Source organism: Eriocheir sinensis, chromosome 32 (assembly GCF_024679095.1).
Source record: "Eriocheir sinensis breed Jianghai 21 chromosome 32, ASM2467909v1, whole genome shotgun sequence".
NCBI lineage: Eukaryota > Metazoa > Arthropoda > Malacostraca > Decapoda > Varunidae > Eriocheir > Eriocheir sinensis.
Genome location: NC_066540.1, coordinates 18,030,517 through 18,043,016, shown reverse-complemented (window position 1 = coordinate 18,043,016; position 12,500 = coordinate 18,030,517). Strand labels below are relative to the sequence as shown.

Below are 12,500 nucleotides of genomic sequence, written 5' to 3'. Positions count from 1 at the left end.
AACCCAGCAGCAGCGGGGATCGTGTTTCTTAATGGTCCCTCCAAGCGAGAAAAATGAGAAAAAATCACCCCTCACCCAAACATTTCATAATATATATCAAAGCATTTCTGATCATGGCACAAATTTGTCCTGTCGCTGCTACACGGTGAAGCCACAAATTTGGCCCGTTGCTGCTACACAGTGAAGCCACAAATTTGGCCCGTTGCTGCTATACAGTGAAGCCACAAATTTGGCCCGTTGCTGCTACACAGTGAAGCCACAAATTTGGCCCGTCGCTGCTACACGGTGAAGCCACAAATTTGGCCCGTCGCTGCTACACGGTGAAGCCACAAATTTGGCCCGTCGCTGCTACACAGTGAAGCCACAAATTTGGCCCGTCGCTGCTACTGGGTTAAGAACTTGAGACCGCGACCTTCCGTTTGATGGGAGACTGAACCAACAGAGACCTGACCACAAGCAGGAGTGTCGAAATTTCTATAAAGTGAAGAGTTACTGCCTTGGTGAAATGGTTGTTGCAGTGTTGATAAGAAGTAACTAGATATTGCAACACTACATCTAAGTCCTGGTAGATGGTAGATGGTTGTTGCAGTGATGACAAGAAGTAACTAGATATTGCAACACTACATTTGAGTCCTGGTAGATGGTAGATGGTTGTTGCAGTGATGACAAGAAGTAACTAGATATTGCAACACTACATTTGAGTCCTGGTAGATGGTAGATGGTTGTTGCAGTGGTGACAAGAAGTAACTAGATATTGCAACACTACATTTGAGTCCTGGTAGATGGTAGATGGTTGTTGCAGTGATAACAAGAAGTAACTAGATATTGAAACACTACATCTAAGTCCTGGTAGATGGTAGATGGTTGTTGCAGTGGTGACAAGAAGAACCTAGATATTGAAACACTACATTTGAGTCCTGGTAGATGGTAGATGGTTGTTGCAGTGATGACAAGAAGAACCTAGATATTGCAACACTACATTTGAGTCCTGGTAGATGGTAGATGGTTGTTGCAGTGGTGACAAGAAGAACCTAGATATTGCAACACTACATCTAAGTCCTGGTAGATGGTAGATGGTTGTTGCAGTGATGAGAAGAAGTAACTAGATATTGCAACACTACATTTGAGTCCTGGTAGATGGTAGATGGTTGTTGTAGTGATGAGAAGAAGTAACTAGATATTGCAACACTACATTTGAGTCCTGGTAGATGGTAGATGGTTGTTGCAGTGTTGACAAGAAGAACCTAGATATTGCAACACTACATTTGAGTCCTGGTAGATGGTGGAAATTTCTACTGAAGAGTGTGTGTGACCTGAGTCTGTGGCTGTGTTGCAAGGAGAGAACGCCCCCAGAACCACATCTCCTGGGCAGTATAGGAATAAAAACAATGTTGAGTTTCTGGTGGAGAGTTGCTGCCTTGGTGAAAATGTTGAGCAGAACTATATATTGCAACACTGCATTTGAGTTCTGGCAGTGTTGCAAGGAGAGAACAGAAGAGGAGACACATTTTCCAGGCTATATTGGCAAGGCACTCTGGTAGTCAAGTATCAAATGAGTTATATAAAATTGGGATGGCAGGGCAGGGCAGAAAGAGTGCCAAATGTTCTGGGCGGTAGAGGCAAGGAATTATGATCCTGTAGTATTATATTTAATCAAAACTGTTGTGCTAGGACAGGACAGGAGTGCCACCACATGTCAAAGGCACTATTTTCAGTCCAAGAAGGAGTGTCACATGTCTTAGGAAGTACTGGTGAAAAATCTTGTTACTGAAAGACTAGATTAATACCAAGGAGTTACGTAAGGAGAGGAATGAAGCTGTGTTACATGTCCTGGGAGGTACTGGTGAAAAACCTTGTTACTGAAAGACTAGATTAATACCAAGGAGTTACGTAAGGAGAGCATTGAAGCTGTGTTACATGTCCTGGGAGGTACTGGTGAAAACTCTTGTTACTGAAAGACTAGATTAATACCAAGGAGTTACGTAAGGAGAGCATTGAAGCTGTGTTACATGTCCTGAGCAGTATTGGCAAAAAAACATGGTATTAACCCCTTAACTGTGGATTTCCTACAGTCAGACCTCACCAAGCTACAGGAATGGAACAAAAAATGGCTGTTACAATTCAATGAAGAAAAATGTAAAGTCCTACACCTTGGGAGGGGATATCCAGCATGCCAATACCACATGGGAAACACTCCACTATCCACCACAGAGCCAGAGAAAGACCTGGGAGTGTACATTACCAGGCTACCAGTGAAGGGATATCCAGCACACCAATACCACATGGGAAACACTCCACTATCCACCACAGAGGCAGAGAAAGACCTGGGAGTGTATGTTACCAGGCTACCAGTGAAGGGATATCCAGCACACCAATACCACATGGGAAACACTCCACTACCCACCACAGAGGGAGAGAAAGACCTGGGAGTGTATGTTACCAGGCTACCAGTGAAGGGATATCCAGCACACCAATACCACATGGGAAACACTCCACTACCCACCACAGAGGGAGAGAAAGACCTGGGACTATTGTGTTACCAGGCTACCAGTAAAAGGCAAATCCGTGCCAATCACAGCGGACGGGTTAGAGTATGTAATAAATTCAGATGACAGTGTTAGAAATAGATTAGAGAAGTATTTCCACATTTCCTTAACTGGCAGAGAGAGAGATGGCAAGCCTGACTCTCCCCCCAGCTGCCGTAACCAATAAGAATAACAGGGAACGCTCGTAACAATTCATCGCTCGTAACGGCAAACTGATCGTAATAATAATAATATAATGTTTGTAATCGTGTAACACTCATAACAGGAGAACGCTCGGAACAGTGGAACGTTCATAACAGTGGTAGGCCTATAACTGACACTCTTAGAAAAATAATGATAATAATAATAGTAATGTAAGCGCTTGAATCAACGACGAAAAATATATATATAACTTTCCATCGTTTTTATTTATTTATTTATTTTTTTTTTTTGAGGCGGCCGCTAAGCTTTTGTTGTTGTTGATGTTGTTATTACTGTTGTTGTTTACTTACCTCTTAACTCTCTCTCTCTCTCTCTCTCTCTCTCTCTCTCTCTCTGGCCCACTATCCCTTTCTTTCTTTCTTTCATTCTTTCTTTCTTCCTTTAAATTGTACAAAATAACAAATATATCACATCAATATATTACAAAAAACATACATAAACAATATCAATTTGTGTGTACGTGTGTGTGTGTGTGTGTGTGTGTGTGTGTAGGGGAGGGAGCGTAGAGTAAGAATAGGGAAGGGAAGGGAAGGAAAGGGATGGAAAGGAAGGGAAGGGAAGGGAAGGGAAGAGGAGAGAGGGAAGGGATGGGAAGGGAAGGGAAGGGAAGGGAAGGGATGGAAAGGAAAGGAAAGGGAAGGGATAGGAAGGGAAGGGATGGGATGGGATGGGATGGGAAGGGAAGGGAAGGGAAGGGAAACAGAAAGATGGAAAATAAAGAGAAGGAAAGGAAGAGAAGGGAACAGAAGAGAAGGGAAGAGAAGGGAAGGAAAGAAGAAGAGAAAAAATGTAGAAAAAAAAATAAATAAAAAATCACGTAAGTGTGTAAGTATGTGCGTGTATAAGTTAGCGTCAATGTGTGTGTGTGTGTGTGTGTGTGTGTGTGTGTGTGTGTGTGTGTGTGTGTGTGTGCGCCTTACCTTCGGCCACTGGTGAGGTAGGGGAGTCAGGTAGCAATATACCTTTTTGTACTAACTCTTCCTTGTTAACGCGCATCGAGATCTTACGCTCCAAGGCTGTGAGAGAGAGGAGAAAGGGGATTATTAGTATTAGTATCATTATTATTATTATTATTATTATCAGTAGTAGTAGTAGTAGTTGTAGTAATAGTAGAAGGATTAGCACTGGGTCGAGCAAGAATGAGGAAAGTTGGAAAGTTTCGTTTAGTCGGCGCAACATCTGTGGTCATATGCCGGAGAGAGACAGAAGGGGAAGGAATTATAGGAGAAGGGAACAGACCCCAGGAGACAGGAAAAAGTTGGAAAGTTTCGTTTAGTCGGCGCAACATCTGTGGTCATATGCCGGAGAGAGACAGAAGGGGAAGTAATTATAGGAGTAGGGACCAGTCCCCTGGAGACAGGACAAAGTTGGAAAGTTTCGTTTAGTCGGTGCAACATCTGTGGTCATATGCCGGAGAGAGAGACAGAAGGGGAAGGAATTATAGGAGAAGGGAACAGACCCCAGGAGACAGGAAAAAGTTGGAAAGTTTCGTTTAGTCAGCGCAACATCTGTGGTCATATGCCGGAGAGAGACAGAAGGGGAAGGAGTTATAGAAGGGAACAGACCCCAGGAGACAGGAAAAAGTTGGAAAGTTTTGTTTAGTGGGCGCAACATCTGTGGTCATATGCCGGAGAGAGACAGAAGGGGAAGGAATTATAGGAGAAGGGAACAGACCCCAGGAGACAGGAAAAAGTTGGAAAGTTTTGTTTAGTCGGTGCAACATCTGTGGTCATATGCCGGAGAGAGACAGAAGGGGAAGGAATTATAGGAGAAGGGAACAGACCCCAGGAGACAGGAAAAAGTTGGAAAGTTTCGTTTAGTCGGCGCAACATCTGTGGTCATATGCCGGAGAGAGAGAGACAGAAGGGGAAGGAATTATAGGAGAAGGGAACAGACCCCAGGAGACAGGAAAAAGTTGGAAAGTTTCGTTTAGTCGGTGCAACATCTGTGGTCATATGCCGGAGAGAGACAGAAGGGGAAGGAATTATAGGAGAAGGGAACAGGAGACGGGACACAACCCCCGATTAATACCTGGTACCCATTCACTGCTGGGTGGACAGGGGCGTAGGGTATCAGAAAAGCCGCCCAAATTTTTCCACTCCGCCCGGGAATCGAACCCGGGCTCTCTCGGTTGTGAGCCGAGTGTGCTAACCACTGCACCACGAAGCCCCCGCAAGAATGAGGATGAACATGGCATGGAGATGAAAGGCAAGGGATTATAATCATTCCTGTTGTTGTTATATTCACACAAACATGTTGCATATTTCTAGCAGGTGTAGAAAAAAAAGTCCCTAACCTACATTCATTTGCTTATTGTTACTGTAATTATTATCATTGTTGTTGTATATACAGGGACACCATTACACTAAGAGGACACACCTCAAACCCCCACTACAGAGAGCACCCACTGCCTGCCTCTCTCCCGCACAGCCTCATCCAGTGTGTGTTCAAGAGTTAGGAATAGAAAAAGGACTTGGCCGTGTGTACAAATGCTATCAGATGACCAACAAAAGTACTAACACACCAACAACCCAGGAGCTGTAGAAGTCAGGGCAGACGGAAGACCATGGAAGGTAAAGGTGGAGGCGTACGCAACAACTGCACATGGCCTCAGTGCTCAATTCTGTCACACCATTCCAGTACCCTGTGGTGGTCTGAAGCCATCACTCTGGTATACATGGCCAGTGTGACACCCGGGTTGCCACAGTGTGCCGCCCCCCAGGTGTACACAGCCACACATTTAGACACCACAGAGGGAGCACCAACAGATGGCTGGGCTGCATGATGAGTGCCTGGAACAGGATCCAAACCCAGGCCCACAGATTTGTAGCTAGGCCTGCTGACCACTGCATTATGGAGGAACAAAATAACACCCAACCCAGAAGTTATGTAAATCAAGGCAGACAGAGGACCAGGTGGACACGACATTGGAATCAGTACCAGCACAGGATGGAGCACACTAACGCCAGACAGGCAGAGAATAAGGTGGAGGAATAGGGAAAGGGACCTCTGGGCTGCGGTGATGGTCAAGCTGGGTCACTGGGTGCACACGCTGGGGCTGTGTGGCTGTGGTGCTCATCTCTGATCCGTTGGCCCTTTGAGCCTGTGCTGAGTAAGAGCCCATCACCCCGGGACACAGGGCCTGGGTGACATCCAAACAAAATGACTGTGAAAGAGACCCTTAACCATTTCAAAAGCCCACAAAAAGCAAAGTCCGTTCACAGGAGACTCCTCAGCACTGCTCCTCTAACTTGAAGGCACCAATCTTGCCCAACCCAGACACACAGAAGCTCCTCCCCCATGTCCCTCCTCACACTTAAGCTCACATTATCAACCATTTTGGGGCTCACACACACACACGAATCTGGCTTGGTAGACACTGTGGGTATTTGTTAAGGTTTTGGTAGAGGCTGTGTTAGTAGTATCTCCATGGGTAGTGTTGTGAGTGGGTGGGAAGGGTAGGGATGGGACACACACACACACACACACACATACACACACACACACACACAGGCCTTGACGCTGAAGACAGGAGAACGCTGAGGTGCAGGACTGGTCTCAAATGGAGGAGACTGAGTACTGAGTGAAGAAATGGCACAGAGGTATGGTGTCAGAGGGCAGGGCAGCGTACCATAACCCATAATATATGTAAAGGAGAAGAAAAAAAGGGGGCGGGGCGGTTCGGTCACATGGGGAGAAGGAAGGATGGGAAAATGTTGAAATAAAAGACCAAGGAAGAAGTGGTACAGAGGTGAGGTGTTGTAGAGCTGTGTGATGTTCTATAAGCCATTCCCATAAGCTGGACCCATAACAACAGTATCTGGATCCATGGTTGAGTAAGGACTGGTATTAACTAACACATCAACCATTTCCCAAGGTCAAAAAGTAGATCAGTCAGGTTCTAATAAGTGTTTCTGTAGGTTCATGGTACAGAGGAAGGGTCAAACTACCACCAGGGCCATAAAACTACCCCTGGAAATGCCCCAAACCACTACGAAAGCCCTGTCAAATATGTCTGCTTGGGCGTCGAAATGTTTAAGAATGCGATCCCAGGCCTTGTGAGGTGTCTGGGCCTAAGAGCTAAGGGCGGTATTTTGACACACACCTCCGCCTGTCACGTCAACCATTTCCAAAGGCCAAAAAAGGGATTCACTGAGTTGCTTTTTCACATATGGAGAATTTGCATGCTGTGTCCATATTTGAGTAGGTCTGATCACAGTACTTATAGGTTCCTTTGTATTCATATTCAAGATATTAATATAAATAACAGTGATCGTAATTGTATTCAAATGTGCAGTGGAAGTGTTTGTATTCATTTAATAACCTGACGAAGAATCATTTACAGGGCCGTGTTACCAGATGAACCCGAGAAGTTTTGGGTCCTTACAGAATTCGGGATGAGTAACATTGTTGGGACCTGAAACTTGTGGGATCTGACTTGTAATACAGCCCATAAGCCATACTCTGAAGGGACCTGAAACTTGTGGGATTTAACTTGTAATATGCCCCCTAAACCATACTCTGAAGGGACCTGAAACTTGTGGGATCTGACTTGTAATACGGCCCCTAAGCCATACTCTGAAGGGACCTGAAACTTGTGGGATTTGACTTGTAATACAGCCCATAAGCCATACTCTGAAGGGACCTGAAACTTGTGGCATCTGACTTGTAATACAGCGCATAAGCCATACTCTGAAGGGACCTGAAACTTGTGGGATCTGACTTGTAATACAGCGCATAAGCCATACTCTGAAGGGACCTGAAACTTGTGGGATTTGACTTGTAATACAGCGCATAAGCCATACTCTGAAGGGACCTGAAACTTGTGGGATTTGACTTGTAATACAGCGCATAAGCCATACTCTGAAGGGACCTGAAACTTGTGGGATCTGACTTGTAATACAGCCCCTAAGCCATACTCTGAAGGGACCTGAAACTTGTGGGATCTGACTTGTAATACAGCCCCTAAGCCATACTCTGAAGGGACCTGAAACTTGTGGGATTTGACTTGTAATATGGCCCCTAAATCATACTCTGAAGGGACCTGAAACTTGTGGGATCTGACTTGTAATACAGCCCCTAAGCCATACTCTGAAGGGACCTGATAGTTGTGGGATCTGACTTGTAATACAGCCCATAAGCCATACTCTGAAGGGACCTGAAACTTGTGGGATTTAACTTGTAATACGGACCCTAAATCATACTCTGAAGGGACCTGAAACTTGTGGGATTTGACTTGTAATACGGCCAATCATAAGTAGCCGTCCACCTGACTGATAACCCCTCCGGACTGAGTACTTGGAGGTGTTACAAAACGCTCTGAAATGTGACGTGATGGCCTTGTACAAAGTGGCTAGTGATAATTATATATTTGGTGCTGCCCACATAACCTGTCCTTCCCTGGTGTTTTGGTAGTTGTTACTGAGTGCCACTGGGTGTTGGTGAGTAGTGAGTGAGTGAGTGGGTGTCTTCCCTCACCCTCGCCTCAGGTACTTTGCGTTGAACTTTTGAGTGAGTCATGAAATCGATGAGCCGCGATTCAGAGCTATAATCTGTGATCCTGGCTTCAAAAAAACGGTTACTTTTATGAAATGTATCTAAAAATCTATGTTTCAGTTGCCTTTGAACAGTTTTTCCTCGGCCACACTACCAGGAAGTTTTAAATAGGCCGAGATTCACAATATCAGCGCCCTGCTTTGCATAGAAGTGGTACTCTTTAAAAAGCATCATTAAAAAATCTGAAAAGGAGTGAGTCTAAAATATGAGACAACTAAAGATTTGGTTCACTATGATATTGTGTTTTCCTATTACAGCAAGGCTACCAGGAACAACAGGAGAACACAGCACCATGTCTCCGCGGGGGAGCTGTGACGCCCCGGCCCCGAACACCACCGCCAGGCAACACCAGCGGCTCATCAGGGAATTGTGCCTTTGAATGATTCAGTGCCGTGCTGGGATGACAAGTTATTTAATTTACGGAAATTATTCATGAATGTATTTATAGAAATTTTTATGAAGCATTTGCATTTGAATTCATACTTGTATTTCTAAAAATGTGAGATGTTGAGATTTGCATTTGAATAATTATGTCTTGTATTCACTGCATGGCTGATAAAGCTTTGTCAAACCACCACCAGGGTCACAAAACTACCCCAGTGGAAATGCCCGCACCTACACTAAAGCCTTGCCAACTCTGTGTCCTGCGCCAAAATGTTTAACCCCTTGAGTGTGTATTTCCCACCAGAAGACCTCACCAAACTACAAAAAGTGGCTGCTACAATTCAGTGAAGAAAAATGTAAAGTCCTGCACCTTGGGAGGGGATATCCAGCATGCAAATACCACATGGGAAACACTCAACTATCCTACACAGAGGCAGAGAAAGACCTGGGAGTGTACGTTACCAGGCTACCAGTGAAGGGATATTCAGCACACCAATACCACATGGGGAAACACTCCACTATCCTACACAGAGGCAGAGAAAGACCTGGGAGTGTATGTTACCAGGCTACCAGTGAAGGGATATCCAGCACACCAATACCACATGGGAAACACTCCACTATCCACCACAGAGGCAGAGAAAGACCTGGGAGTGTATGTTACCAGGCTACCAGTGAAGGGATATCCAGCACACCAATACCACATGGGAAACACTCCACTATCCTACACAGAGGCAGAGAAAGACCTGGAAGTGTATGTTACCAGGCTACCAGTGAAGGGATATCCAGCACACCAATACCACATGGGAAACACAACACTATCCACCACAGAGCCAGAGAAAGACCTGGGAGTATATGTTATCAGGCTACCAGTGAAGGGATATCCAGCACACCAATACCACATGGGAAACACTCCACTATCCACCACAGAGCCAGAGAAAGACCTGGGAGTGTATGTTACCAGGCTACCAGTGAAGGGATATCCAGCACACCAATACCACATGGGAAACACAACACTATCCACCACAGAGCCAGAGAAAGACCTGGGAGTGTATGTTACCAGGCTACCAGTGAAGCCCAAATCCGTTCCAATCACAGCGGACGGGTTAATTAAATACACTAGACGAGTCAATTCTGTAGTCTGGCGTACAGGAGAAAGTGTTTTTTTGCCATCCATCATAACAGAACAGTGGGTAGTTTGGACATTTCTAATTATTCCTATTTCTAAGTGCTAAAAAATGGGTGATGACATTTTTGTGGGGTACTCATCTATACCTTTTCTTATAGAGAGGCAGTGGTTACCAGACTTTTTTTCTCCGCATTATTTTTTTGCCCTTGAACTGTTTACTGTAGAAAAAATCGTAAGTACGTAGTTGTAATAGTAATCGTAAGTAACAGAGATAAGTGTCACCCTCCACTCACATCTGGACGCCGCCTCGAACTTCTCGCTCTTCTTCTTCCTCTTCCACTTCCATGGCTTGAAGAGTCTGCCCAGCGCCGAGAACTTGGAGGACGACTTGCTGCGCTCGGGGGGAGGGGAGCGCCCACCCCCCGCCCCGCCCCCGCCAGCCCCGCCCCGCGCAGCACCATTGCTCTTGACACCCTTGGCTGAAAGAGGCACAAAGGGCATTAGTAAGGGTTCTAAGGGGTCGTAAAGGGTATCTAAGGGGTGACTTGTACATACTAACACACTAACAGTTCTATTATATCCGCTGGTGAAGAGATAATTGGTTGAAATAATAGGTTTTAATATAGTAATGGGCTTAACATAATAATGGGTTTTGATATAATAGTTCAATTAATGGGTTTTTAAATAATAATGGGTTTTAGGATAACAATATATGGGCTAATGGGTCTAAAATTGGTGATAGGTATGTTGAAATGGGATGACAAAATAATGGGTTTTGAAATAGTGAAATACATATCGAGACAGTGACAGGATTTAAATGGGTATTTGATAATGGACCTTCCTATTAACAACATGTAATGGGGGTGGAAACTATACTACAAATGGGCAAAATAGGGGATGGAGTTTTCAATGACTTATAATGGGTTTAATTTCTACACTGTTAATGGGTATAAAAAATGGGGTCAGAAATGGGGGTACAATGGTTCTATATAATGGGTTAAATTGTGCACTTCTAAGGGGTGATAAATGGGAGAGTTTTAATGGCATATAATGGGTTTAATTCCACACCATTAATGGGTAACTAATGGGGTTTTAATGGTACAATAAATTGGGTTCTGATTCCACACTGTTAGTAGAAGGGCAAATTGATGATTGATAATGGAGTTTTCAATGATGTTGCTAATGGGTTTAATTCTAATACCACTAATGGGTTAAGAAATGGGGGTTTAATGGTACAGTATCATGGGTTCTAATTCCACACCATTATTAGTAGAGCAAATAGATCATTAATGGGGTTTTCAATGATGTTGCTAATGGGTTTAATTCTAATACCACTAATGGGTTAAGAAATGGGGGTTTAATGGTACAGTATCATGGGTTCTAATTCCACACCATTAATATTAGAACAAATAGATGATCATTAATGGGGTTTTCAATGATGTAGCTAATGGGTTTTAATTCTATACCACTAATGGGATTGAAAAAATGGGTTCCCAGTTATGAAGATTCAAATACTGTATAATGGGTTTAATTCAAGAGTTAATGGGTGAAGTAATAGGTTGTTGATAATAGGTTTTTAATGGTACATAATGGGTTTGATTCAGGAGTTAATGGGTGAAGTAATAGGTTCTTGATAATAGGTTTTCTAATGGTACTTAATGGGTTCAAATCAACACAAAAAATGGGGATAAAATAGGGATTCATAATAGGCCTTCCAGGAGCATAAAATAGGTCATAATATACACACTAATAAATGATGTAATGGGTAATGGTTAAATAGGGTGAATAATAGGCAAATAAATGAGTAATTGGTGCTGAATAATATATATAATGAGGTTTAATATATACAGTTAATAGGCATAATTATAATACATGGAAATAATAGAGGTTTGAATAGAAGATAATGGGTGTAATTCTCTCCTTATAAATAATGAGAGAGAGAGAGAGAGAGAGAGAGAGAGAGAGAGAGAGAGAGAGAGAGAGAGAGAGAGAGAGAGAGAGAGAGAGAGAGAGAGAGAGAGAGAGAGAGAGAGAGAGAGAGAGAGAGAGTGTTTGTGTGTATGTATGTATGTATGTATGTGTAACGACTCTATGTATGTGTGTGTGTGTGTGTGTGTGTGTGTGTGTGTGTGTGTGTGTGTGTGTGTGTACGTTCTCACACCTTGATAATTAGCTCTAAAGTAACGGTAGAGAGAGAGAGAGAGAGAGAGAGAGAGAGAGAGAGAGAGAGAGAGAGAGAGATAATCATGTTATTCTTGACTTTCTTTCCTCTCGTGTCTCTCCCTCATAACTCTCTCTCTCTCTCTCTCTCTCTGTAGACACATTAATCTTTCCCATATTTCTTTCCCTCCTCCTCCTCCTCCTCCTCTTCTTCTTCTTCTTCCTCCTCCTCCCCATACGCAGGAATAATAGGGAGAGAGAGAGAGAGAGAGAGAGAGAGAGAGAGAGAGAGAGAGAGAGAGAGAGAGAGAGAGAGAGAGAGAGAGCAGCTCTACTTGAAGTTTAGTCGCCCACATTCTGTTATCGACTAGCGAAGCGGAGGAGGAGGAGGAGGAGGAGGGGAGGAAAACACAGGGATATGGATGGGAGGAAAAGGATTGGAAGGGGAGGTGGAGGAGGAGGAGGAGGAGGGGAAAACACAGGGATATGGATGGGAGGAAAAGGATTGGAAGGGGAGGAGGAGAAGG

The 12,500-nt window shown here is 44.1% G+C and overlaps 1 protein-coding gene and 2 long non-coding RNA genes across 13 annotated transcripts in view; all 3 read right to left on the bottom strand.

Moving 5' to 3' along the window:
• Positions 1-2,885, bottom strand: part of LOC127006392 (uncharacterized) — a 3,271-nt gene extending 386 nt beyond the window's left edge. The window contains exons 1-4 of one of the 3 annotated variants that reach the window (XR_007759557.1): positions 1,853-2,885; positions 1,245-1,760; positions 890-1,031; positions 1-818 (exon numbers count right to left, since the gene is read on the bottom strand). The exon at positions 1-818 is cut by the window's left edge and continues 386 nt beyond it. This is a non-coding gene — a long non-coding RNA (uncharacterized LOC127006392). Of the gene's footprint in view, positions 819-889; positions 1,032-1,244 lie in introns of all 3 variants that reach the window. The other 2 variants (XR_007759555.1, XR_007759556.1) reach the window with 2 other exon arrangements.
• The window catches only part of LOC127006388 (phosphatase and actin regulator 4-like), a 101,860-nt gene that overhangs the window by 48,529 nt on the left and 40,831 nt on the right, over positions 1-12,500 (bottom strand). For all 8 annotated transcript variants that reach the window (XM_050876338.1, XM_050876337.1, XM_050876339.1 and 5 more), the window contains 2 exons: positions 10,107-10,292; positions 3,668-3,763 (listed from right to left, as the gene is read on the bottom strand). In XM_050876338.1, the coding sequence (XP_050732295.1) occupies positions 3,668-3,763; positions 10,107-10,292 (282 nt within the window). The remainder of the gene's footprint in view (positions 1-3,667; positions 3,764-10,106; positions 10,293-12,500) is intronic.
• On the bottom strand, positions 4,332-7,900 carry LOC127006395 (uncharacterized). Of its 2 annotated transcripts, XR_007759563.1 has the most exons (4): positions 7,792-7,900; positions 7,621-7,734; positions 7,336-7,392; positions 4,332-7,221 (listed from the first exon to the last, which is right to left on the bottom strand). It is a non-coding gene; the product is annotated as an uncharacterized LOC127006395 (long non-coding RNA). The 2 variants fall into 2 exon arrangements; XR_007759562.1 differs by lacking the exon at positions 4,332-7,221 and having other exon boundaries at positions 7,237-7,392.